Source organism: Colius striatus, chromosome 16 (genome assembly GCF_028858725.1).
Source record: "Colius striatus isolate bColStr4 chromosome 16, bColStr4.1.hap1, whole genome shotgun sequence".
Taxonomy (NCBI): Eukaryota; Metazoa; Chordata; class Aves; order Coliiformes; family Coliidae; genus Colius; species Colius striatus.
In genome coordinates, this window is record NC_084774.1 from 14,392,238 (window position 1) to 14,416,885 (window position 24,648).

General features: G+C 41.1%; 2 protein-coding genes across 2 annotated transcripts; one reads left to right on the forward strand and one right to left on the reverse strand.

The window, feature by feature from the left end:
* Positions 1–271: 271 nt before the first annotated feature.
* Positions 272–3,364, reverse strand: PFDN4 (prefoldin subunit 4). Its single transcript, XM_010201045.2, has 4 exons — positions 3,231–3,364; positions 2,128–2,235; positions 982–1,125; positions 272–652 (listed from the first exon to the last, which is right to left on the reverse strand). The coding sequence occupies exons 1-4, from the start codon at positions 3,252–3,254 to the stop codon at positions 521–523; spliced, it is 408 nt and encodes a 135-aa protein (XP_010199347.1). The 5' UTR covers positions 3,255–3,364; the 3' UTR covers positions 272–520.
* A 12,868-nt stretch (positions 3,365–16,232) lies between these two features.
* Positions 16,233–22,868, forward strand: LOC104559611 (1,25-dihydroxyvitamin D(3) 24-hydroxylase, mitochondrial). The gene is made up of 11 exons (XM_062009311.1): positions 16,233–16,328; positions 16,429–16,619; positions 16,971–17,064; positions 17,770–17,866; positions 19,007–19,098; positions 19,879–19,990; positions 21,134–21,279; positions 21,607–21,773; positions 21,957–22,035; positions 22,455–22,649; positions 22,758–22,868. Exons 1-11 carry the CDS (start codon positions 16,269–16,271, stop codon positions 22,866–22,868), a joined length of 1,344 nt encoding a protein of 447 aa, XP_061865295.1. The 5' UTR covers positions 16,233–16,268.
* The last annotated feature ends 1,780 nt before the right edge of the window (positions 22,869–24,648 follow it).

The following is a 24,648-nucleotide window of genomic DNA, read 5'->3' on the forward strand; positions in this document are numbered from 1 at the left end:
TTGTCACATTGTGCACTGAGCTAATGGTGTCTATGCTATCTGAGCTAAGACTGAAAGACAAAGGAGAGATTTAGTATTTCCAGGAGGGATGATAAAAACAACTAAATAGCATTAGAGCTGAATCATGCCCTGTATACTACAGAGAAACTTTTATCAAACAGCCATTACAGTGCAAATCAGAAATTCCCCATTTCTATTGCTTTTATGCTCAAGTATTTTCATGAGTGGAAAACAAGACCAAGGAAACTCCAATATGTGCCTGATTTTATTAATTTAATAAACAACACAAATATTCCTATCTTGATGCTTTACCAATGGTATGAAGCTAATGCTTTCTTGAACAAATAAATAACTGCAATAACCAAAATAAGAAAGCTCTTGTTAAATAGATGGAATCCCAGACAGGAAAGTAAAAAACAAAAAAAGAATGCGTTTGATTTATTTTTAAATGTAAGTGGAACGACATTATCAAAACATTTAATAAAACAAGAAAAAGTTGTATGGTATATGTAGAAAACCTTTAACTGTCCTCAGCCTCAAGATTTATGTTATTTCCAAACTTTGCATAGAGCTGAACTTTTAAGTCAGACAACACTCTCTGAATTGACTCCACTCGTGATTCTAATGCTTCTATTTCTTCTTGTAAACTTTTCTGAAAAAAACAACAAAAAGAAAACATTAATGAGTTACATAAAGCCAACTAAGTCATGTTTGCCAGCAACATATAAAGAGGTATCCCTTTCTCAACTTTTTGCCAAGTCAGGCTGCAAGACTTACTATGGGGCCAAACAAAGGTTAGTATGACTTTGTATACTGACATCCCAGTTATGATTCACCCTGCATGCACATCCCTCTCCTTAAATCGTAAATCAAATAGGAAATTTAGAAAGTAAAAATTCAAAGGATTAATAAATCATCCCATTCTAATGCTTGTCACACTATAGCAGCCAGTAAAGAAGCTCTCTTTTTGTCCAGACAAACCTTTGCCTCCTCCAGCATCTCTTGTGTCTCTTCTTGGGAATGACTAATGAAAACATCACCAATTTGGTAGGGTATCAGAAATGAATCCTCATCATCAAGCATCATGATGTCATCACAAGCATCTTCCAAATTCTGAAGTTGTTTCTATTTATCAAGACATAAAAGATGTGTAGGTAAATTATTTCAATGGATACACTGTCATGCTGCCAGTTGAATAATTAACTCAGTGAGTCTGCATTTTGGGCAAAAATCCTGCCCTCCAAGATGATATCAGCATGTTTAATACAACAGTTCCAGCACTGTAATTCAGAGTAAGTATTAAATTCAATGGAGCTGTACCAGTAGAAATTTTTGGTCGATACTCATTATCCATCATTAATAGGATAATTAACTGTCTAGACAAAAGAAATATAGCAGATTTAAATTTCACTATCTGATATGCTCTTACACAGATTTTTTTTTTAATTTAGCTAGAGAAGAGAAGAGAAAAAAATAATAAAGAGGACAGAAGTGTTAATTACTTTATTGCAAAAGTAGGATAACTTAAGAGTCCAGCATATTAAGCCACAAGTCAAACATCAACATAAAAAGACAACATCTTTACAATACACATATCAAAGTAATTATAAAAAAACATTTTGTGACAGTACTAGCATTTTTTAAAAACTCAGTAAAACTTTGTTGGAAATGTCGTGGCTGGAAGGAAAGTAGATACTAAAAAAGCAAAGCAGAATGATGTATCCTCTTCAGCCTACCAAAAGAAAATCTATACACTTGTAATGACAATCTCTGTCAACACATCTAATGTAACAAACAACAGCGTTTATGGTTCAAGGGAAAATAAACACAAACCATCTCGGCCAGGAAATGTTAAGAACACTACAAACAGCTATTACATAGACAATGTTTCATATATGACAACTAAGGAATTCTTACTAAGAACTGCATACAGAAACATGCTATTGATATTTGTTTCTCATGACTTGTTTTTCCACTTTAATGTCCTCTGGCTATTTTCAAAGTATCCGAAATCCTATGTTAGAATCAATGCATTACTGATGAGTAATCCACGGCCCCATATTCTGTGTTACAGCTAAAAACTATTGCAGGGCAATAAAAAATAAGCGATATCTGAAGCAAATATACCTTTTTCACTTCTATTTCTTCTTTCAGCTCTGTGATCCTGCTAGTATTTCTTGCAAACTTGTTAATTTTCTGTTGATCTTCAAAAGTAACATTAACGTCTTCTGCAGCCTGCAAGAAAGAGAGGTCAAAACATTTCTTACATTAACTTGAATCTCACTATAAGATTATTTCTACAAAGCTTCTGAGAAATAGTCTTACAGCCACCACTTGATTCTTCAAAAACACCTTCTGAGGGACATCAGCAATATCCACCAAGGCCTTGGTGATATCCAATTGAAACATGAGCTACACATGGCATCCTAATGCCAGAGGTGATTTCCTTCACAATACTGCCAGTTGAACCAGATACCTCTGCTCCAGGATCACTGCAGGCTACAGTGTAACTCATCAATGGAATCTCTCAGCAACATCATTTTATGCCAACTGGTTAGCTGTGAGGTGCTACGGTACTATAGGAGATTTTAAGTCCGCTAACCAGTGCCTCAGTCAGACTCTCCCTGAATGACCTGCAGAGGTGGTGGTAGGGGCTGCAGCAGGTGCTGGACAAGACTGTCCTCCATTGACAGGTAGTTTGTTCACCCTGAACAGCTTTTCCCATTTCACAACAAACTGCTCCACACCAGCACAACGCTCTGTAACATCTGTGTAAAAACACCCACACTGTCGTGTTTGATGGTACGAAAACTGATTTCGATAGAGCCAAGGAAACGCCAGAACCTTAATCCACCGCCAGGAGCAGGTATTTTGGGCACGGCCTAACCCGGAGCTGGCCTGATCTGGCAGGATGGGACTGGGACCACTACCCTCCGACCCCGCACAGGGCTGCCGTCCGGGAGCTGCGTGAACCGGGGGGAAGGCCAGTGTTCAAGGAAGCACCTCTAGGATGCCGGAGTGAGGGGTGGGAGGTGGCAGGAGGCAGCGCTGAGGCGGCATGGCTGCGTCGCTCCACAGCACCAAGGGACGACGGCCTCCCAGGGCCGGAGGACCCGGCCAGCCCGGCCCGGAAGGCGCCAGAGGAGCTGCGCCCTCCTTGAGGAAAGCCAAGAGCGGAGGGAGAAGCCGGGAAGAGAAAAACCACCGCCATGCCTTCCTCCCGCACTCACCGCTTTCTTCATGGTGGCGGCCATGTTGGAAGGACTGAACCATTCACTCTCCCAACAGAGGAGGAGCTGGGGGCATGGGAAACGAGGGAAGACGAGGGAAAGCTCCCGGCAGCGGCAACCCTGCTCGTCTAGGGCCTTCTCCTTCTCCTCACCCCCTTCGGTCCAGCAGGCTGCCCTTAGGTGCCACAGGACACACATAAAACCTCAACCCATCCCTACCGCCCTTGGTACGTCCTGTTTAAAGGGGAAGAAACGCGACTCTGCCGACACAAACGGGCTGTGGCTGCTGCGTGACGCCACCGCCGCCAGGGGGCGCGATGAGCCGAAGTCGACGCTTCGGTCTCGGGGCGTCGTCTTCGGCTTCCCACGCTCGGCATCCCGCCCTCCGGGCGCCCAGGCCGCAGGCGCGGCAGCGGCGCGGTGGGGTACGAGGTGCCTCCTGAGGGAGGGCGGGCCCTGCGTGGGGCCGTGCTCAGGGGCGGTGGGGTACGAGGTGCCTCCTGAGAGAGGGTGGTGGGGCCGTGCTCAGGGACTCCTTCCAGCCATCTCCAGCCCGTACCGGCCAAGCCAGCTGTCTTTCTGGGAACAGAGATGGAAGAGGCCTTCAAGTTCAAATCGTTGCAGAGGGACTTTTTTAAGCAAAAATAAATATTTTTCTGAAAAGTCTGGTTGATGGCTTCTGAACAGAAACAGGGTTAGCTGGCATTTACACTGCATAATTGTCTCCACATGCTTAAGTTTCTGTGGCTTCTCACAGCTACAAAATAGATCAAAAAAATCAAACTGGGTCATCATAACATTTCACAGCCGTGGGGTAGAGCATGGCATTGCATGTCCCTGATGCTCAGCTGCAGTGGGTACAAGGGTAGAGCCCTGGCACTGCATGTCCGTGACGCTCAGCTGCAGTGGGTACAAGGGTAGAGCCCTGGCACTGCATGTCCCTGATGCTCAGCTGCAGTGGGTACAAGGGTAGAGCCCTGGCACTGCATGTCCCTGATGCTCAGCTGCAGTGGGTACGAAGGCAGAGCCCTGGCACTGCATGTCCCTGACGCTCAGCTGCAGTGGGTACAAGGGTAGAGCCCTGGCACTGCATGTCCCTGATGCTCAGCTGCAGTGGGTACAAGGGTAGAGCCCTGGCACTGCATGTCCCTGATGCTCAGCTGCAGTGGGTACGAAGGCAGAGCCCTGGCACTGCATGTTCCTGATGCTCAGCTGCAGTGGGTACAAGGCCCATGACCCAAAAGCCTGGAGCCTAGGGCACATGTGGATGTAAAACTGACACTGAGAGATGCTGGCTGAGACTCCCTGAGACTCTGATCGGTTCCTGCTTGGGTCTGCCAAGTCCTTTGATGAGCAACTCTGGTATCTGCCAGCTTTCAAAAGTTTAAATGCACCTCAGCTACAATGATTTCCAAGTGATACGCTGTTGTGCCAGTGTCAGATGGGGATGGCATCAGAAAGGTGTTTGAAAACATCTTCAGATGTTTTACCATGATTCATCATTCTGCTATGCCCTCCTATGAGCTGCAGTTGTTAGCTGTTAGAGTTAGATCCAAAGAAAGTACCTGGGTATGGAAAGCCTGGATATGGATGATGTGCTTTTAAAGTGTCTGACTTTGGAAAAGAATTTGGAAAGATGATTTTGAGTCTGCAGCTCAGTGAGCTGTGTCTGGGGAGAGTTGGAACTCCAGAAGGAAAACCAAACAGCATTGTGACTAAGAAGCTGTCTAAGAGTCAGCACATTCAGTCCAAGGCAGCCAAAACTGCTGAACATTTTCTCAGTGCTACTGAGAATTGTCTCAACCAATCTGGAGTCCAACAATCAAAAACATTTTCTGAAGGCAAAACTTAAAATCTTTCTTTCTCAAGCTATGCTTTAAAAAGGCTGATATACTGGTTGCATGGAATGGTCTTGTTCTTCAAACACTTGTTCATGATATGAGAGGCTGATGTACACTTCACTGCTGTCTGATGGTATCCAAATTCACGTTCCCCACAACCCTCCTAACACCTGAAATATAAATAGCTCTGTAAGTTATCCAATGACCACTTTAATTAAAACAATAGGGATAATCAGAGTTCTTCTGTTTGCTTTTGTCAGAAACCCTTGCTGCTGAGGGAGAGTCAATCTTGCAGCTGCAGGAGAATCCTTGCTCTACAATAGCTCATAAGAGTCCATTCCAAAGGCAATCTGTGGAGAACAACAGAAGACAACACCTAACAGATGAATGAGTGTATATTTCAAAAAGTTTACTATTGATTTCCTGCAATTAGACCTTATTAGGAAGAGGTGAAATATGGCATGCTTCACTCAAGTCTTAGCACATATACTAACACTGTTCTCTCTCAGCCTTGTCTTTGTCCATCATAGATGGAAACTGTATAGCAGCCCTACTGCCTAAAGAAATGAAAAGTTTGGGTTCCTGCTCGATTGCTTATGGAAATGAGCTTACACCAATGGTGTTCAGCATCATTCCACAGTCAAGTTGTTTTGGGAGCTAACTTTCAGTAACTGCATTTTTCTGAATAATTATAAAAAAGTCACAACTGCTGGCAGGAAAGGTTTCTCTGTTAAAAATTAGTTAAGGAGAAAAAAACCCAGAACCATCAAAATATTCTATAATGGATATTTACTGAATGAAAAGGTTCTTTTTCTTTGGAATGACTGCTCTTTTAAAAACTCCTGTTACAATCTAGCAGGAAAAAAAAAAGGCATAGAAAAGGAAATACTTTGAGTAGCCCTCAGGCTGATTGTTACATTATATTTGGGTGCATAATTTTGACTTATTTCTCACTGAGGGAAAAAAATCATCACAAAAGTTCTCCTTGGTGAACTATGCTATTATTAACTTATGTAAAAACATATTTCTAAATCTCTTTATCAGAGAACTCTCACCTCTCTGGCCATTCTCCTACTCTTCCCTAAGTCAGCTGTTTTCTCAAAGATCCTAGTGTGAAAGGATATAGTCCAAACCATGGTTATTTCCATGGGTGGATTAACTGAATAATACATGTTAGATCTGAGCCAATGTAATTTCCTTCAAGAGAAATGGAGTGGATTTCGTAAGAATTCAATGACTTGAAGGCTTTGAAAATAAATCTTTTCTCTTCCACATGCTCAGGCAAGATATGTGGTGTGAGCATGTTGCCAAGAGTAACTCACTGTAGACCTTTCTTATGTAAATAAAAGTGAAAACAGTGCACGAGTGCAAACATCTAGTGGTGGAGTAAGATAAACTCATTGAACTCACTGACCTCATTTCTCTTTCAGTTGCATAAAAGAACTTGCTCTTTCTTGCACTGGTCCTTGTTGTTGTTGCAAGTGTGGTTAGGTTCACCTTGTACTCAGATGAGATGCCTTCCATGGTGTGCATAACCCCCACACCCTTCATCTTACATCTCCTATGTGGTTCTTTTCCACATTTTCGTGTGACTTGCTGTAGCTTTTGGCAATACAGCTCAGTGGGAAAAAGTCTTCCCATGCTCTTTGCTGCCTAAAGTTTGGAATTACCAAACTTTTTACCCTTTTCCCTGAAGTTACACAGAGCTCTTTCTCAGACTTTGAGCATCTTGAAACACCCACACATCAACAATGTTTGTTAATACAAGATGCATTAGCAATGGAGAAAACTTAATGGAGATGAAGTGGTTGGTTTATCTAGATTGAGCCTTTGTGAAGTGGATCGCTATTAGGAAAAGCCACACAAAATTGTTCTGACTTAATGGTGTCAGTATGCTAAAGGGGTACAGCTCCCATATCATGTAGGTGCAGCACCAGCAGTAGTGTGGCAGTACCAAAATTAGACAATGTGACTTATTGTGGTACAAACAACTTTATGTCAGAAAGCCTGTCTGCCCCTCTTGTACCAGCCCTGTGAAGGGAATGGAGATTGAAGAGAAAAATATTCCCTTGCAAGGGTTTTCTTTTTCCAAAAGACATGCCAGCTCTTAGTGGTGTAAGTCTGAATTATTTACAGGACAAATCCCCCTTTGTTTTTCATTTTTTTGTAGTCTCAAGAAAAACAGGCAAATTTTCTCCGCTTTCTAACCTTGTTCCTTCAAAGAAAGAAAATCTCTCCTGTTAAATCAAAAGCAACATCACCATTTCATCATTCAAGCCTTCCTCCATGTTCATATATATCCAGCTTTAGAGTTATTAAATTGCATTAGCTCTTTTCTGCAAGTGATCCCACCTCTGTGAAGGAAACTTCTCTTTTTCCTCCCTGTAGTGTTTTGCAGATAGTTCTACAGCATCAGCTGATCCCATGAAGCCAAGGGGAGTTTCTGTTGGCTGTTTATGCCTGAGATAGAAACTGGAGATTCCCTTTTGCTGGAAAATCCCTTTATGTTTGTGTACATTAGAAGACCTTACTCCACCTTTCTGGATGGGATAGTCTGTAACATGGTGTTTTCTAATCCCTTAATTCTGACCCAGCAGAACAGTTGTTGCTTCATGCTGATTTTATTTAAAATTGAAAGTAGGAGCTATCTCTACAGTCCTGCCCTTCCTCACCACTATTTGGCATCTCAGTATCAACAAGAAATATACCAGGGTCCAAAATATTAGCTCAGATTTTAAGTTACTCCACAATCCATCCTTTTTCCAGAGATATTTCTAGTGGTGGAACATCTCAGTTTATCAGGAAAGTTTTGTAGCCCATACTATAAGTCTTCCTACAGGGCCTACAACTGCAACATCAGTCTTTCTCATGTTTTTTAGCTTTTGTGGTTCCTCTTTGTTGAGAACTGCTCACAAACTACCTGAAATTAGATCTTCAGTTATGCCTTTACAGGTAGAAAGAATTTTCTTCCTAAGAGCAACACTGTCAATGCCAGTTTCTAAAATCAGTATACATTTATAAATATCTAAAGGGTGGGTGTCAGGAGATTGGGAGGTAGAATCATAGAATCATAGAATGGTAGGGGTTCTATTGTAGCTAGCAACAGGACAAGGAGTAATAGGATGAAGCTGGAACACAAAAAGTTCCACCTAAACATAAGAAAAAACTATTTCACTGTGAGGGTGACAGAGCAGTGGAGCAGGCTGCCCAGAGGGATTGTGGAGGCTCCTTCCTCGGAGGTCCTCAAGACCCACCTGGACATGTTCCTATGCAACCTGATCTAGGTGACCCTGCTTCTGCAGGGGGGTTGGACTAGATGATCTCTAAAGGTCCCTTCCAACCCCTACCATTCTATGATTCTATGATGATTCTACGATTCTATGATTCTATGAAAAATCCATGTGAGAAGGAGTAGAATCCTGTTCCCTCCTTAACCATCACCCTCCTGGATCCTTTCACCTTAAAGCATTACAAATTTATTTGCTGCTGTATCTGGGGGCTGGTTCTAAACTCCTAGCAGGTCTGTTAGTATCATGCCCTGTCTGTTGTGTTACTCAGCACTTTTTCAATTTGCACAAGTTTGCCATTTTTCTCTTTTTTTTTTGTACTTTTTATTTGGTGTGTGGAGTGTTGACAGAATCACAGGGGAGTTTGGGAGAAGACTTTTCTTCGGGGACATATCAGATGTGTTCATTTGGTGGTTCACCAAATAAAGCAATAAATATATTAAATGTTTTCCCAGGGGTAATAGTTACATTCAGTAGTCATATATTTGAGGAAACTAAACTCTTCCCTAGAGGAGTCTGTGGCCAGGCATTTGAACTGAAATAAACCTCAGGATTTCAGGCAAGGGATTTATCTGATAAAGTACTGATGCAGTCTGCTCTAATCCCTCCAAAAGCAATGAACAGGAGTAACCAGGATGTGGCCCAGAGGGTATTGAGTTCAGTGAAGCATAGCCCAAGTGCCTTTTGGCTGACTAATGGTAAAGGGAGATAGAGTTTTCATATTTTCTTATGGCTCTAATGAAGACAATGGAAACGAAATGCACTCAGTTCACAACAATTCCCTAGTTAAAGTTCAAACTCATCTCTTTGTGGTTTTACAGAACTACTGCTGGATTAATAGTATCTTTTACATATCTGTTAGACCTTTCATCAGAGCATACTCCAAAGGACACAGGCAGGGACTGTTTCACACATCCCCTCCCTGGGATGAAACTGCAATGCTCCATAATAGTAAAAGACACTGAAAATCTATTTTTTTTCCATTTCTGGGAGATTTAGAAACCAGATGTTGTTACCAAACTGTAATCATGGGCAAGATGATGATAATACTAATAACTGACACTCCTCCTCTCTAAGCACTTGCAGACGGTTGTAACTGTGGTGTTGCATATCATTTAGAAGTCGTTAGCTGCAAGTGGCATGAAAGCTACTGATAATGTGCTGAAGCTCTGAGTTCTGTACTGGCTCAGAGGGGAGACAATGCTTACTTGGCCACCAACTTAACCTCCTAAACCGTCTTTGTTAAATAATGGCAAGCATTCAAGATACTAACCTCAAGATGAGGGCATCACCTCTTATCTTGGTATTTCAGGGGAATTTAGAGAACAGATATTACTATCTGTGAAACTCTGATTCTAGAAACATAATACAGTATAATACAAAAATAACATGAAATACTATACTCACACAATCATGATTTATGAGATTTTGTAACAACATGTCAGTGCAGGAACATTATGAGATAATAAAAGCAAAATGTACAAGAATATTGCTATTATCTTTTCTGTAACAAACTGGCTAATAGTGTCTCATAGAAATTGAAGCTTCAAAATCTTAGTAAGTAACACCCATCTGTGCTTCCAAAAGACTTGGTATGAGATCAGTTTTACCTCAGGAGAAACACATCCATCAGATTGAAAGTAAAATAATATGTGCAAATGTAACAGGCTTAATCAACGAATCCAGTAAATTGCATGAGTTTGAGTCTGATGCAAGTGTTTGTATAACCAGCTTTAGCAAAGTCTCTAAAGAAGTCATATAACAGCTATTTTTCCAGGAAATTGAGACAGGCACACAATAACCAAAAGCTTCAGATTCATAAATGAGAATCTTTATTTCAGATTTCAAATGTTGTTCAAATAAAAGAGATACTCATCATTTCCTGCTTCTGAAAGCTTTCCTTGCTTTTGGCAAATACTTTTGGGACACTTACATTGCAGAGTTATTAATACCACTAAAACAGATAATGTTGACCTAATTTTTCAGTACCATGACACAAATTGCATTTGATGCACTATCTGCATGTGAAAAAGTTAACTGCACATGTACAATGTCTTAGCAGAAGGTTAAATGCATAATTGCACATAAAAATTAAGTACAAATATACACAATTGCTCTTAAGTACACTGTTCCTGGCGGCAGAGCTAAAATCAAGATTAACTTCTCAATGGGGAAGAATTACTAAGAATTACTGTCTCAGAATGCAGATAGCTGCATGCATTCATCTTTGCAGAGACACTATTAGAGGTTTGCACAGCTGGAAACATAAATACATAAATATCTACAGAACTTAGGCTCCTTTTGGATTTGGGATGCCTGGGGATCTACATTTTGCACTGTATAAAGATCTAACACTCCTTGCCTCCGGGTGATGTAGCAAACTTTAACTGACTCCTTTGGCCTCCTTGGGCAAAACTTGACCACTCAAATGCTTCCTTAGACTTTGTGTTGAATTTTTCACAGTTCCTCTTAATACTTACAAGGTCCCTCCTGCCTTTACCTTTACCCTTACCTTTACCTTTACCTTTACCTTTACCTTTACCTTTACCTTTACCTTTACCTTTACCTTTACCTTTACCTTTAGTATCAGTTAATAAAGATAGATATCTAGGTATTATTTACAGTGAGGGTGACAGAGCACTGGCATAAGGTGCCCAGGAAGGTTGGGGAGTCTCCTCTCTGGAGGTCTTCAAGACCTGCTTGGACATATTCCTGTGTGATCTGATCTTGATGGACCTGCTTTGGCAGGGGGGTTGGACTAGATGATCTCTTCTAAAGGTCCCTTCCAACCCCTACCATTCTGTGATTCTATGATTGTGTATTTACACAGGACTGTCTGCAGGTCCAATGTGGATACATGCTAGCCTGATTCATCGATACATCATCTAAAGTCACCACCACACATACACACACAGAGAAAGGAATTTATTGATGATTTATTGAATCTCTATAATTCTAGACTTTTTCTGATACTCCTAAACAAAAATGTTTCCGTATAGACTTGATCTAAAGGTACAGTGCTTATATTTCATGGATCATTAGGTAGCATAAAAGAAGATAAATCACCCAGTTCAAACAGTAAGGAAAATACTATTTACATTATACCTTTTTGTATCCTCTAAGATTTTTATTGCACAACATCATGTTGTGCTGATAATATCTGCAATAAATTGACACTTTTATTTTTACACTGTCATAAACATACATAATTCTTTTTCGAGTAAATAAACAAATTGCATCTCTACTCATTGAGACAAATGTAAAATACAGTTAAGCCTGTCAATAATTGTGGCACAGAGAGGATAGGATGGGAGGCACCAGGAAAAACACAGGTTATGGATATCTGGGAGAAACAAGGCTGAGAGAAGCAACAGGGCTTGTCCTATACTAGCTTAGTATAAATGTATCCACCCTGAATTGTTGCTCAGTCACAAAACCATTATTCCAATAAGTACTTCTGAACCATCCTGATGGATTCAATTCACTCTGAATTCCCTCAATTTCCCTCTGGAAGCACTGAAAACCAGTAAAGCGAAACCAAGACATCCAGTACCACCTTCCATGGCACAATATCCACTAGTGAAATTCCCACCTCCTGAACATAAACCGTATGCTTTGAAAAATAAAATGTTCTGACAGATTCCTAAATGTACTGCTTTTTAAACTAATTGTGCCTTCGACAGTGCTGTGTAGAAGGTAAAGCAAGCTTCTATTCAGAGAGAAATATTCAGCCTGGGACAGTTAATTCATTCTTGCAGCATCCTAGTGCACAAATCCCATTCTACAACTCCTTTTCCTGCTTGAGGAAGACAAGACTGAGAAAAGATATTAAAAAAAAAGAAAAAAGAAAAATCCGAGAGAGTGGTTCTAGATAGCAGAAGAAAAAAGAAGATCCAGTCGAGGCTTGAGTATTTCCAAGCTCATGGACCTCAATTTCTTGGTCTATGGTCACCACTTTCTCCCTGACTTATCCCCTATAAGCTCAGTCTCTCTAGAGAATTAAGTATGAATGGAGCATATTTTTTTTCATTTACAGCAAATAATAAATACTTATTCAAAGAAAATATGGTTCAACTTTTTTTTAAGCAAATATTAACTATGCTTAATTTAAGTCAAGAAAACTTAATTTTCTTGAACCATATACTTACTTCATTGAGACTCCTTCAATAGTTGAATGTTGCAATGTTTATTGCAGAGGTAGGTATCTCAAACAGGTCATGGCCAGCTAGCAGATCCCTTAGCTGGTGGAGTTTGAGCTGTTCATCTGTCTTTTTGGTTTTGATTACCTTGTTCTCAGTTTGCTCAGCAGACTTTTTTCCCATACTGTTGGTGTTGTTTTGTAGGAGTGTAATCATCTAGTATGCAGTGAGATTGTAAGAGTTTAAAGTTAAAAAACTAGTGTTTGAGTAAAAAATACAATGAAAATTTCCTTTGCTTCCAGATAACAACTTTGAGACCTCAATTTTCAAATACATTTCAGTTTCTCTTCTGTGGAATGGGAATTACTGTACTTTCCCATTTCCTAAGATGAGGCTTAATTCAACAATATTTAGAAAACAGTAAGATCCTCAGCTGGAAAGAGACATTGAATTAAAAATGCATAAACAAACATGAGCAAAAACCTGCAATAACAACTCTGTGTTTTGACACTAGAGCTTACACTCAGCCTGTCTTCCCCAGCATTGTGAAATACCTTCCCATGACAGAGATACTCCCTGCATAGTCTTACCCATTCTCCTATAATACTTTTATGTTGTAACACTTTAGAAAACACACAGGAGACTTCAAAACATTTTTTAGGGCCAAAATGGGAAACAGCTTTTTCCAACAAGGAGAAAGAGTCAAGAGACAGGAATCGTGTAATGTGTCACAAAACAAACCTCCTGGAATTACAGGTGTTAAGGAGGAAAATCCACTACTAAACTAAAACTCTTTCCCACTGAGGAGTTATTTTTGTAGCATTTAGTGCATTTAAAATGCACTATATGAAAATCAGTCAGTTCACTTTGTATGAGCTCTGTGCTTTTGGTATGTTTTACACTATATTGGAAGTTCAGCTGTTGTGTTTTGGTGAAATGTCCAAGTACACCTCAGTCGCTTCAGTCCTGGTGAGGAGTTCTTAACTTGATGGGGATTTCCAGGCTTTATTTTAAGAGTATACTACTATTATTTCCCATCAGGTAGGACTAGCAATTATTTCTGCTCAGGAAACAGCTCTAAAACTTGGACTTAGGTACTCATTAAATATTTTAGTGAGGAAAAAGATATGCTGTGATACTGCCTTCCTGTACCTCTGCAGCAGTCTCTATCAGATCTAAAGAAACATCACACTGGTGGATCATTTTTCAAGGAACATTGTCTCCTGACATCTGAGGCTGCAGAAATCAAAACATTTTTTGTAGCAAAAGAGCAGCATAGAAGAATATGTATTATAAGCTACTTAGTTTTGATCTACAGACATTTCCTGGTCTTTGGCCTAAAAATACTCCTTGCCACAGTGTAGGAGTGAAGAGGGCTTTTCATTCACAATTGTCATTAATTGCTATAATTATTAGAAACTATTGGGAAGTCTCACAGATAGGCATATGTGGGATGATGGTGACACCTTCAGTGCAGTGATACTCTTGTGAGGATATGTCCCCAAAATTCAGCCCAAGAATCCTGTAACGAGCATCATTTTACTCCCAAGATAACCCTTGATATGTTCTGAAGGTCACAAGAAAGCATCTTGCTGAAAATTAAAGGCTTGTTTTTGAGATCTCTTGAAAGGGAGGGGAGGAAGAAACCAAGGCTGAAAATGCCCTTAGAACTGCACTTTACCAGAAATTGAGGCAATCATTAGCTCTCTCAGCTCCAGGCCTAGCTGAGCTACAAATACACTGACTTCCCTGCCAGAGAGTTACATCACGACCACAAAAGTTAAATAAAACCCTTTCCATTCTGTAATTTAAAAACAGCTTAATAGAGAAGATTTCGTATTAACAGGGTGTTTTCTTCCCTGTAGCAGCAACGAACATGGAAAAATTGACCTGTGCTCAGTTTAGTCTTGACTTGCCTCTTCCAAACTATTCTAAAGAGATCGTTTCACAGGCGCTAAGCTGTGACCCTTCAAATGAGTTCATTTGGACTCCTTAAATAGACAGGGGTCCAGAGAGCACATAATTTGTCTCTTCTTGTTTGGCTTCTCAGAAGAATTTCTTGAACAAAGCCTGTACTGTACTCAGTCTGCAAGGACAGCAAGTTGTGTTTTCAGTAGAACTGATTCAAAGAAAACAAGTAACAAGAATATCAACTTGTGGTGTTTCTCTAAAAAAAAAAACCAAAACAAACCTTTGAACCAGCTTCAATTTTAAAGCCCACTGAGAAAGTGCTCTGGTCTTGTGACCCATGTAGTGTGGTCCCATAGAAGAAAATCACTGAATTTTGGGAATTCAGTGAAGACTGGGAAAGACATACAAAAATCAGAGAAAAAGTCTGCAGTGAGATGTCATGCTTTTATCCATTTTTTTCTCTGTATTGATCCGTGCTGCCTTGGTCTTTTTATTGTTATCCATTTGGCTTTGAGACATGTGCCTTTATGGGTTTCAGGTTTTGTGTCGAACCCATCTTCTGATGGTTTGTCCACTTGTCTTGATCGTTCCTCCCATCTGTCTTCACACTCTGCATTTTGCCATCAGACACTTAAATAAAGTGGATTAAGATCTGAGTCACAAAACACAGCTTAGGAAAGAAAAAAGGTAGTTTAGGATGGGGAAAAAAATCAAGTCATCATTGTAGCATATCTGTCTTTCCTGGAAATCATCTGGTTTACAGGTAGCTTTTTTTGTCTTGCAGCAAGATCCATAGCTTCTCTGACTTGTCTTGCAAACAGAGGACAGAGCTAAGCACCTGCATGACCTGAGCTGCTTTATCTGTGCTAGCACCTCTCCTGTCTTCACTTGGGATTAAAACCTTTGTCTCTCTGGGAGGGTTACTGTGCAATTTCCCGTTAAAAGACTCATGGCAATAACTGGTTTTTGTCAGAATTTAATGGTTGCCAACACTAATAGTGAAGGGAATTTTGCTTTCTCAAGCAGTACACTCACATGCCCTCTTCATAAATAGGTGGTTAGTCAGTCAGATAGGATAAGAGCAGTCCACCCATCAAAACTTACTATTCCTCAGCTCTCTTCAATTTTATTCTATCATTTCAAAGTGCAAATAGTGGAAGAGAACTGAACTGGTCAGGCACCTGTGCATTGCAGTGTGAATACCACAGACCCCCGTGCTTTGTGCAGAGGTGCCCTGGCTGCCTCGCTTCCCTAAAAAACAGAACAACAAAAAAATCCCAAATTAAAACAACATAAAACCAAAACAGTAAAACTGAACCAAAAAGATTAAGAAACAGCTTTATGAGACCGTTGTCACGAACACCAGGCAGCTTCGCCGGGGAGCGGGTGCCACTACCTGCCGCGCTGGTCGCCGCCTGCCTGCCGCTCGCCGCGGGGTCTGGAGCAGGGGCAGCGCCCGGGGAGTTCCGCGGGTGGAGACGTGGCCGGTGCTGGCGCGGTGCCCTCCCGCCTTGCCTGAACCCTTTCATGAACCGCTTGCCCCGCAGCCTCCCCGTGCCGGGCGGCCCCACCTCACCCCACCCAGGGCTCCCATTGGCCCCCGATGAAAGTCCAGCGAGCCTCCTGGCTGCTCTATATATACGTATATGCGGATGAGCGTCCGTCACCGCAGCGATGAGAGGCTATAGCATCTTCCTCCGGCACCCCGCCTTCACCTGCGACCGCGCCGCGATGAGCCTCGCCGGGCGCGGAGCCCCCGCGCAGCGCTTGCTCGCATCCTCCCTCTGCGCCCTGCGACCGGCGGCGACCCCCGCTCCGCATCCGCTGGACGCCCTGCCCGGCCCCCCAAGCTGGCCGCTGATGGGCAGCCTGCCCGACGTCCTCTGGAAGGGGGGACTCAAGAGGCAGCATGAGACCCTGGTGAGACGGGCGGAGAGATGGGGATGCGGCGGAGGGGGGCGGCGGGGCAGCGCTTCGCGCTCATCGAAATGTGTGGGGGGTGTCTTTTCCGTGCCTCCAGGCTGAGTACCACAGGAGGTTTGGCAAGATCTTCCGCATGAAGCTGGGAGCTTTCGACTCCGTGCACATCGCAGCGCCCTGCCTCCTAGAAGCCCTGTACCGCCGGGAGAGCGCCTGTCCCCAGCGCCTGGAGATCAAGCCCTGGAAAGCTTATCGGGACTATCGCGACGAGGGCTACGGGCTACTGATCTTGTAAGTGGCACACGCAGCACCCGGGCGGCCCTGGGGAGATGCAGGAAAGGCAGTCGGGGAGTGAGTGACAGGGCGGGAAGATTTCCGAGATGCCCGAGGGATGCTGCGGGCAGGCGGATTTCCGAGTTGCCCGGGGGATGCTGCGGGCGGGAGGCTGCCGCCCTCCAACCTGCCCGGAGCTGGTTTCATCCCCCAAAAAGCAGCTGCGGGGTCAAGTTTGTGCCAATCCGAGCGATGGAGAGGCATCGGCCATCGGCGTTGCCGGAGATGTCCTGTTCACATGCTTCATGTTGGGTTATTTTTACTTTAAGTCTTTCTTGTTTGAACCTCGATATGTTTAATTCAATCTAGGGAAGGAAAGGACTGGCAGAGGGTAAGAAGTGCCTTTCAAAAGAAATTAATGAAACCCAGAGAAGTTGCAAAGCTGGATGCTACAATCAATGAGGTACTGGGCTTTGAGAAATCCTTTCCCTATCCCTGCTCCCTTGGAAACCTGGGAAACAAAAGCTGATCAAATGTTAACAGTTTACCTGGACAGCTGTTAATTTGCTCTACTGTGGTAAAAACATGAATTTTACTCTGAAATCATTCAGGGAGTGGTGTGTACAAACTGATTATCAAGATCTGACCAAAACTGAGATCACATGGAAACCTACAGTTGAGATTTTCTGTCTCCACTGAACAGAAAGATAATTCCACAATGATATGAGCCCCTGAAAACAAAGTGTTTGCTTCTCTTGCGTTCAGCTTTTTTTTTTTTTTTGCCTTTACCTTTCCATTCTTATGTTCCTCCCATTAGGGAACACCTACCTCTTTAACCTCTGTGTTCCTCATTGAGTTTGAGGAACATCTGTGATAAAGAGCATAATCCTCTTTATTGTGAAACTCCAGTAGTATGCCAGTGTCAGACTGAAGCATTTCATCCCTGTAGAGGAAAGCTCAGTTTGTCAAAGAAGCAGCAGTAATAACGTGAGAGTCATGGAAAATCCAAACCTATCTTAACACAGAAAGAAACTGAATCTTCAAAGAATGGCAAACAAGTATTTATCTCTTATATGAGACTCTTATCTATTTAAAAGAGAGTTGAAATGCTAAATTACACAGCTTTTTTATTAATTTATTCCCTTCTTTTCTCCTCTCCACCACTTAGGTCCTGGAGGACTTCATGCACAGAATAGATGACATTTGTAACCACAATGGACAAATGCAAGATGTCTATTCAGAATTCAACAAATGGTCATTTGAAAGTAAGTTAGGTTTTGCCTGTGAGTGGTGTGAATTTCATACCTGCCATGGCATTTTAGTTAAAGTACAGTCAGTGATGAATGTGTAGGCTGATTATTTCCAAACTACTAGCTACAATATCATGGAAAGTGGCTTGCAGAAAACCCAAGGGGCTATCAGTACACGTGCAAAATTCAGCAGCCATACAAATTCTGTCTAGTTGTCTATGTGGCTTATAAAAAAAATCAAGCATTGTAGTGATTTGTAAATCCAAAACCTGGGGGAATGGCAATGCATTTATCTAGAGTTGGATCAGATAGCACATGACCATTTCTGTCCATCTGACATTTGTTAATTATCAGCAGCACGAGATCAATGAAGTGATCCAATGTCAGTGAAGAAGTATTCATTGTAGACAAGGGCGGAAAATCCCATTTGAAATATTTACGTTGGGATTGAGAAGAACTGGAATAAATTACAAAACCAGGAGCCTCCATCTTTAGAAAGCTTTCAGAGTACACTAAGGAGCCATCTGCCAGGAATGACTTAGGGCAGAAAAAACAGCATTGGTGGTTCCCAAAAGGTGGGTGGTCAGCTATAATGTGGAACTGAATAAACCCTGCCAGACCTCTCTGCTCTTGATTGGCTTTTCTCACCAACCCGTGTGCTGAGTTTTTGGAAGTGGGTTTTTTTTTCCACTGTCAGTGGTGATGGCTACTTTTGGAAAGGAGGAAATAGGAAATGACAGCTTTAAAAAAAAAAAAAGAGAGAAAGAAACTAGAAACAGGTAGAAACTGGTGGAGTGTAGAATGCTGCCAGTGTTTGCAAGTGGTTTCTGACTGGACACTGGAGCTTTTTCGGGGCTTGTTCTCCTGCAACTCAGTTCTGCTCAATAGCATTGCCTAATAGCTTGTTTGTCAATTATGCTGCTTGTGAGGGGATCAGTGATGATTCTTATTATGAAGGAAGTGTTGTTGCAAGGGCATCTTAGCTAGATATACTAAGATGCTGCTTGCATCTGAGGCAAATGTGCAGAAGGTGTTTTGAAGTACTGCTCTCACAGCTGTGTATCACAGAACATTTTCCAGAAGGATAATTTGAACTGTTCCTTGGACACGATGCACAGTTTTGTATCCTGTAATGATAATATTGCTTAACCACAGGTATCTGTCTGGTGCTATATGGAAAGAGATTTGGTCTTCTACAGAAGGATGTAGAAGAAGAAAGTTTGAACTTCATCAAGGCTGTAAAAACGGTATGGAAGAGTTTCCACTGTGGCTGCTGTGATTTTCTACCCCTACTACTAGTGAAAGGGTACCAGTTTAAATGGATTTCCTGGAAAAAGAAACTCAAGCTTCTGTGCTACATGTGTATTGGCAGCCTTGCACATCCAAGGTGCCACTTCTATGTGCAGAACTAGTACAGAACATCTGACTGTCTCACTTATGAAAGGTCTAAATCTGTAGGGGAAAATGCTGTACAGACATCAGAGTTGCCAGGGAAATCGAGTTGTCAGGTCGATTGGTTAACTTCCCTCTCCCTCTGAGACACCTGTTGTGCAACTCAGCTATTTGTTGGGTGGGACTCTTGGAGTTGTGTAGGATTATGCAAATCCATTGGATTTGGAGGTTAGTCATTCCTGCAAACATACCTGCTCTGTGTTTTGCTGCAACTTGGACTCTGGTGATATACATCTGTCTAATTTTAACCATCTAGAAGATAAGCATCTAGCCTAGCTTTTTAGCTGTATCTGTTGTCAAGAGAGAGACGTTAACAAAGGGTAGCTTGTCCCATTCTAAAACAAATGCCTAAAATAGGATGAATCACCCACTGGAGAAGCCTCCTCCTATCTTCCACTGGCTGTCCCTAATTTTTAGGTGGATATGGTCTAAGTAGGTTGAGACCCATCCTTTCTGTCCAGGATGGAAACTCTGCCAGAATCTTGGCTTCCTGAGAATTTACTTTCCAGTCTAATTTTGTTCAGAGATTGCAAGTAGATAGATTAAAGATTTCAAAAACTCATTCTCCACCACAGATGATGGCTACTTTTGGAATGATGATGGTGACCCCCGTGGAACTTCACAAGGGTCTGAACACAAAAGTCTGGCAAGCTCATACTAAAGCGTGGGATGATATATTTAAAACAGGTTATTGTTTTAAACATAATTTCTCTCCTTTTCCTTTGTCTCCATTTCCTACTTTGTAGAATTCACTTTCTTCATAGTTCCTCCTGCCATATGTTGCTAATTGCTGCCTTCAGCACAGATTGAGACAACTTTGCTGCAGCTAACCACAAACCTATTCCAAGCATGAGAGCACTGTTTTCTTATGACTAACACTTAGGTCTGGTTGTGAGGCTGTTAGTCCCTAGAGAAGCCCCAGAAATTTGGGAGCCATCAACATCATGAGTCCACTTTGTCATAGAAGTAAAGAGAGAGTAAATATATAATACTTTTAAAGGCAGGGTATACAAGTGAGAAAAAGTCCTGTAATTCCATATATGAAGTTTATGCTTTTCAATATTTTGCTAGACAGTGACAATTATAGCTAAAGATTAAGAAAGGTTTTGGCATTTGGATGATGTGACACTGAGTGGTACATTTGTCTTGGGTATTTCAGTAGTTAATACTTCAGGACTTTTGGTCATGCCAGCCATATGTGAACTTATTTTATTGATTTTAAGTTTATGGGGTTTAGGAAAGACATTTTAAACCAGTTTTGTTCAGAAAAAAAACACAATTTGACACCTCCATTTGACAGGAATAGCTCCTTACTAGCAACTGGCTTTAACAATTGGGATATTCATGAGAAAGGGTGGGTGACATCTAGTCCTGTACATATTTTTTTTTTAAACAGAATGTAGAAATTTGACATCTGTTTTTACCTTTCCTAGTAAATCAAAGGCTTAAATTTCCCCTCAGGGAGTCTGAGTGCTAAGTCTCTTTGATTTTTTTACACCTTGATCCCCTTTGAAAATCCAAGCTAATAAATTTTACACACTTGTATTTGTGCTTGCTAAATGCTTTACTCAATACAACACTGATTTCCTAATTTAAGAAAGCAGAATCCCTCATAGTTTGCAAGAGTAAACAAAGTTATTTTTGTGACTGAGTTTTTTTGATCTAAAAAGTGAAAATACTATTATTTGTACATTATAATTCTCATTGCTTGAAAAAAGAGCACAGCTTGATCTCTTGTTTCAAAATCTTGTACGAGACATATTTGTGCTTTTATTTTTCTAGCATTTTTAGTGATTTTCTGTTAATTACCTCCTGCTCCTCCCTCTTCAGCCAAGCACTCAATTGACTGTCGACTGGAAAAACACTCTGCAAACCCTCAGGAGGATTTCCTGTGTGACATCTATTCTGGAGGACAACTTTCCAAGAAGGAGCTGTATGCTGCTATTGCAGAGCTCCAGATTGCAGGAGTTGAAACGGTAAACCCAACTCTCCAAGAGCTTATTAAAATTATCATCTTTCCAACTCTGCTTTCTTCCCTAATCTAACCGTCACAGCCTCTGAGAGTGAGCCAGTCCTGTAGTTGCTTCAATGGCCTAAGTGCAAAGTGAACTTTTACCTGAAATCACTAGATTCTTTCTTCTGTTCATTACTCCTAGAGAACACCTGGGATGGCTCATAACCCTTTAGGTTTACAAAATACCGTAAGATAGTGACCAGCCATAAATGTTGCTTTGAACTTTTGGCAATTTCTTGGTTTTGGGACCACAAATGAAGGTCTTCCATTTCTTTTTGTTTTGTTCCAGACGGCCAATAGTTTACTATGGGCTTTGTATAACATTTCACGCAACCCACATGTTCAGCAGAAGCTTTTCCAGGAAATACAGAGTGTTTTGACTGCCAATGAGAGTCCAAGTGCTGAGAACTTGAGGAATATGCCTTACCTAAAAGCATGTCTGAAAGAATCCATGAGGTAAAATTCTCGAAGAATGTGAAGAGCAAAATGATCACAAAGTTTTTTACCAGCTGGTGTGTACTAGGGAGGAAGAATTTTCTAGGATAGATAATTTTGTTCTCCTTACTGTTTAAGGTAAACTGTGAGACATAGAAAAGAAAACTGCTGGAAATTTACCCCATTTTGTTTCTTTCATTGTAGATTAACACCATCGGTGCCATTTACCACTCGCACCATCCACACAGAAATGGTTCTGGGAGATTATGTACTGCCCAAAGGGGTAAGGCAATTAATCGACTTTGCTAGAATATTTTGTCATTGATTAAGTGTCCTGTAAACCACTGAAGTTGGTCATATTTCCGTCTCAAAATGACTTTGCCAGAGGATGAGTTCTGGGATAAGGAGTGGGGAATTCACACTGAGGATTCCCATACACTGCAGAGCACACCTGCCCACATTGCTGTTGTTTTTAGACAAACCTATTTTGGTGTGCTATTTCCAAAAAAAAAACTTTCCCATGATTTTCTGAGGAAACGAAAACCTTTCCTGTGTTTGATTTAATCTTCAGAGGATTACACAACATCTGAGGAAACTCTATCACCTTTATTCTCTCACTGTTTTTCTTTTCCATTACCAAGCTGATTCACTTGTTAGCTCTCAGCCAATTTGTAATGAAACTCTCCATTGCTTTCTTTCTAGACTGTACTTATGATAAATAGCCATGCTCTGGGTTGCAATGAAGAGTACTTTAGTGGCTGGACTCAGTTTAAACCAGAACGCTGGTTTCAGAAGAGCTTCATAAATCCTTTTTCTCACGTTCCCTTTGGCATTGGGAAGAGGATGTGCATCGGGCGCCGCGTAGCAGAGCTGCAGCTCCACTTGGCCCTTTGCTGGGTAAATACTCTACAATGATGTTCCCTACACAGTGCCTGATTGTTCAACACCTAACCTGGTCAGAAGCTCTAGAAGGCAAAGCTGCTAACTGAAATGTTTGTGTTTCAGCTCATTCGCAAATACCAAATTGTAGCAACTGACAGCAAACCAGTAGAAACACTCCATTCAGGAATACTGATTCCCAGCAGGGAACTGCCCATTGCCTTTCACAGGCGGTAAGGTATGTGCACAAGGGTCTCCTGAGGGTGTGGGACTTTTCTTTGAACCTCATTTTCAGTTTTCATAGAACTGTGAGTGTAAGAGAACAGATATTTTCCTAAGCTTTATTCTCACAATGTGAGATTTATTAAATGCCATCACCTTTTGTAACTTTTAACAGAAAATATTGTAGGTACTAAGAAGAAAAAATGTGTATGGCTCTGAAATTAGTTGTGTGTTTTTAATCTCCAAGAGAGCGTGTCTTCTGTGAATGATACAGATCAGAGAAATCATGATGTATCTAGTGTTGGAGAAAATAATAGCCATTATTTTGTTATAACTTCTCTACTACATTTCTAGAACATTTCTTGAAAAAACAGCATTTGACTTAGAGCATCAATGTCAGACTGAAAAGAAAATACCATAGTGAAAGAACAGTACAGCAGTATACTACAGAGTTTAGATAAGAAAAGTTGATTTTAGGCAGAAGGACAAAGAAAGGAAATATGTATTTGTAAATAGCCATGGAATATTGTAATTTATGATACATTTTTGGTTTTAAAAAAAAGGAATATAAGATTTTATCTATTCACAATCTTATACAAATAGCAAAAATAAAAAAGCTTATTTATATGAAAATCTAAATTGGAAACCAGAGTCTTTGATCTAGAATTAAGTCCTCAGATATTTTTTTTTGCTTGCCAACACCTCAGGAAAAAAATCACCCACTAATAACCTGAGTGAGCTTTTTATCTCCTTTAGCTGAAGGTTGCTCAGTGTTGTTTGCTTTTAAATAATCGATCACAATATAGATTATTTTTCTCTTCAATACAGTTTGCAGAAAATAAATTACAAACCTGCTGCTGCCTCCTCTGAAAAAAAAAACATCAACTGGGAAAATCAAAGCCTATGGTAATCGGTGGAGAAACTGCAACTCATGTCCCTTGAACAACTTCTTGGCCAGAAATAGTAGCAAGAAAAGCTCCCATGCTGTTTTATTGGAAAAGTGTGGTTGGTTAGTTCAGCTGTACTTAGCAATGTTAAAAGGAAAGAAAAATACTATGGACATTCATATACCTATGCAAATATACTGATTTAGTGCAGCTGAGGGACTGTACAGGCTAGAGCTTGATAATGAGCTGTGGAGTGTTATGTATAGTTCTTGTTAATGCACAGTGAAATTATTATAACCTGAAGCTGTTGAACAGGCCAGCTTGGAAAGAGCTGGTTTCCAGTTTGCAGGTGTCACATAGGACACTTGTGGGAACAGCAGTCACAACTGAACTGTCCCTGTCATCTCAGAGTTGAAGAGCCTGGATAAGTCAGCTTAAGGGACAGTCCTTGCCAAATTACCAATATCATGAGTGAAACTGAGCAGTAAGATGGCAGCCTGTAATAAGGCTAACAATAGGGCTTAAAAATCAGGATAGTTAAAGCAATATACATTCCCTAACATTATTTGATTCCTTAATAAAAGGCAAATAAGGACAAAGGTATATGACAGGATTTATTCCTCAAGCTTGCACAGTGCTTCGATTCATACAGTTGCAATACTGTGCCTGCCACATACTCTGCTCATATTCAAAACATTTCATGTCTCCAACTCCCAAACCAGCCATTTTATCACATCTTTGTTGTAAACCTTTACAGGTCTTTTATTACATGAAAGGCCTTATCCATGAATGCAATTACTGGAATCCTATGGGTTCTGCCACTGTTAAATATTGATTATCCTAACAGGATAGTTACTTGTCAGATGAGTGACATAAGATGTATGTTTCAAAGAACCACAGGAAATAAG

Coding starts and splice junctions, on each gene's coding strand:
- PFDN4 (XM_010201045.2), bottom strand. CDS start 3,254: ATGGCCGCCACCATGAAGAAAGCG. Junction 2,236..3,230: donor CCGCCACCATGAAGAAAGCG/GTGAGTGCGGGA, acceptor TCTTTCTTGCAG/GCTGCAGAAGACGTTAATGT. Junction 1,126..2,127: donor AAGAAATAGAAGTGAAAAAG/GTATATTTGCTT, acceptor CTTGATAAATAG/AAACAACTTCAGAATTTGGA.
- LOC104559611 (XM_062009311.1), top strand. CDS start 16,269: ATGGGCAGCCTGCCCGACGTCCTCTGGAAGGGGGGACTCAAGAGGCAG. Junction 19,991..21,133: donor GGATGATATATTTAAAACAG/GTTATTGTTTTA, acceptor CTCCCTCTTCAG/CCAAGCACTCAATTGACTGT. Junction 22,650..22,757: donor TCCACTTGGCCCTTTGCTGG/GTAAATACTCTA, acceptor TTTGTGTTTCAG/CTCATTCGCAAATACCAAAT.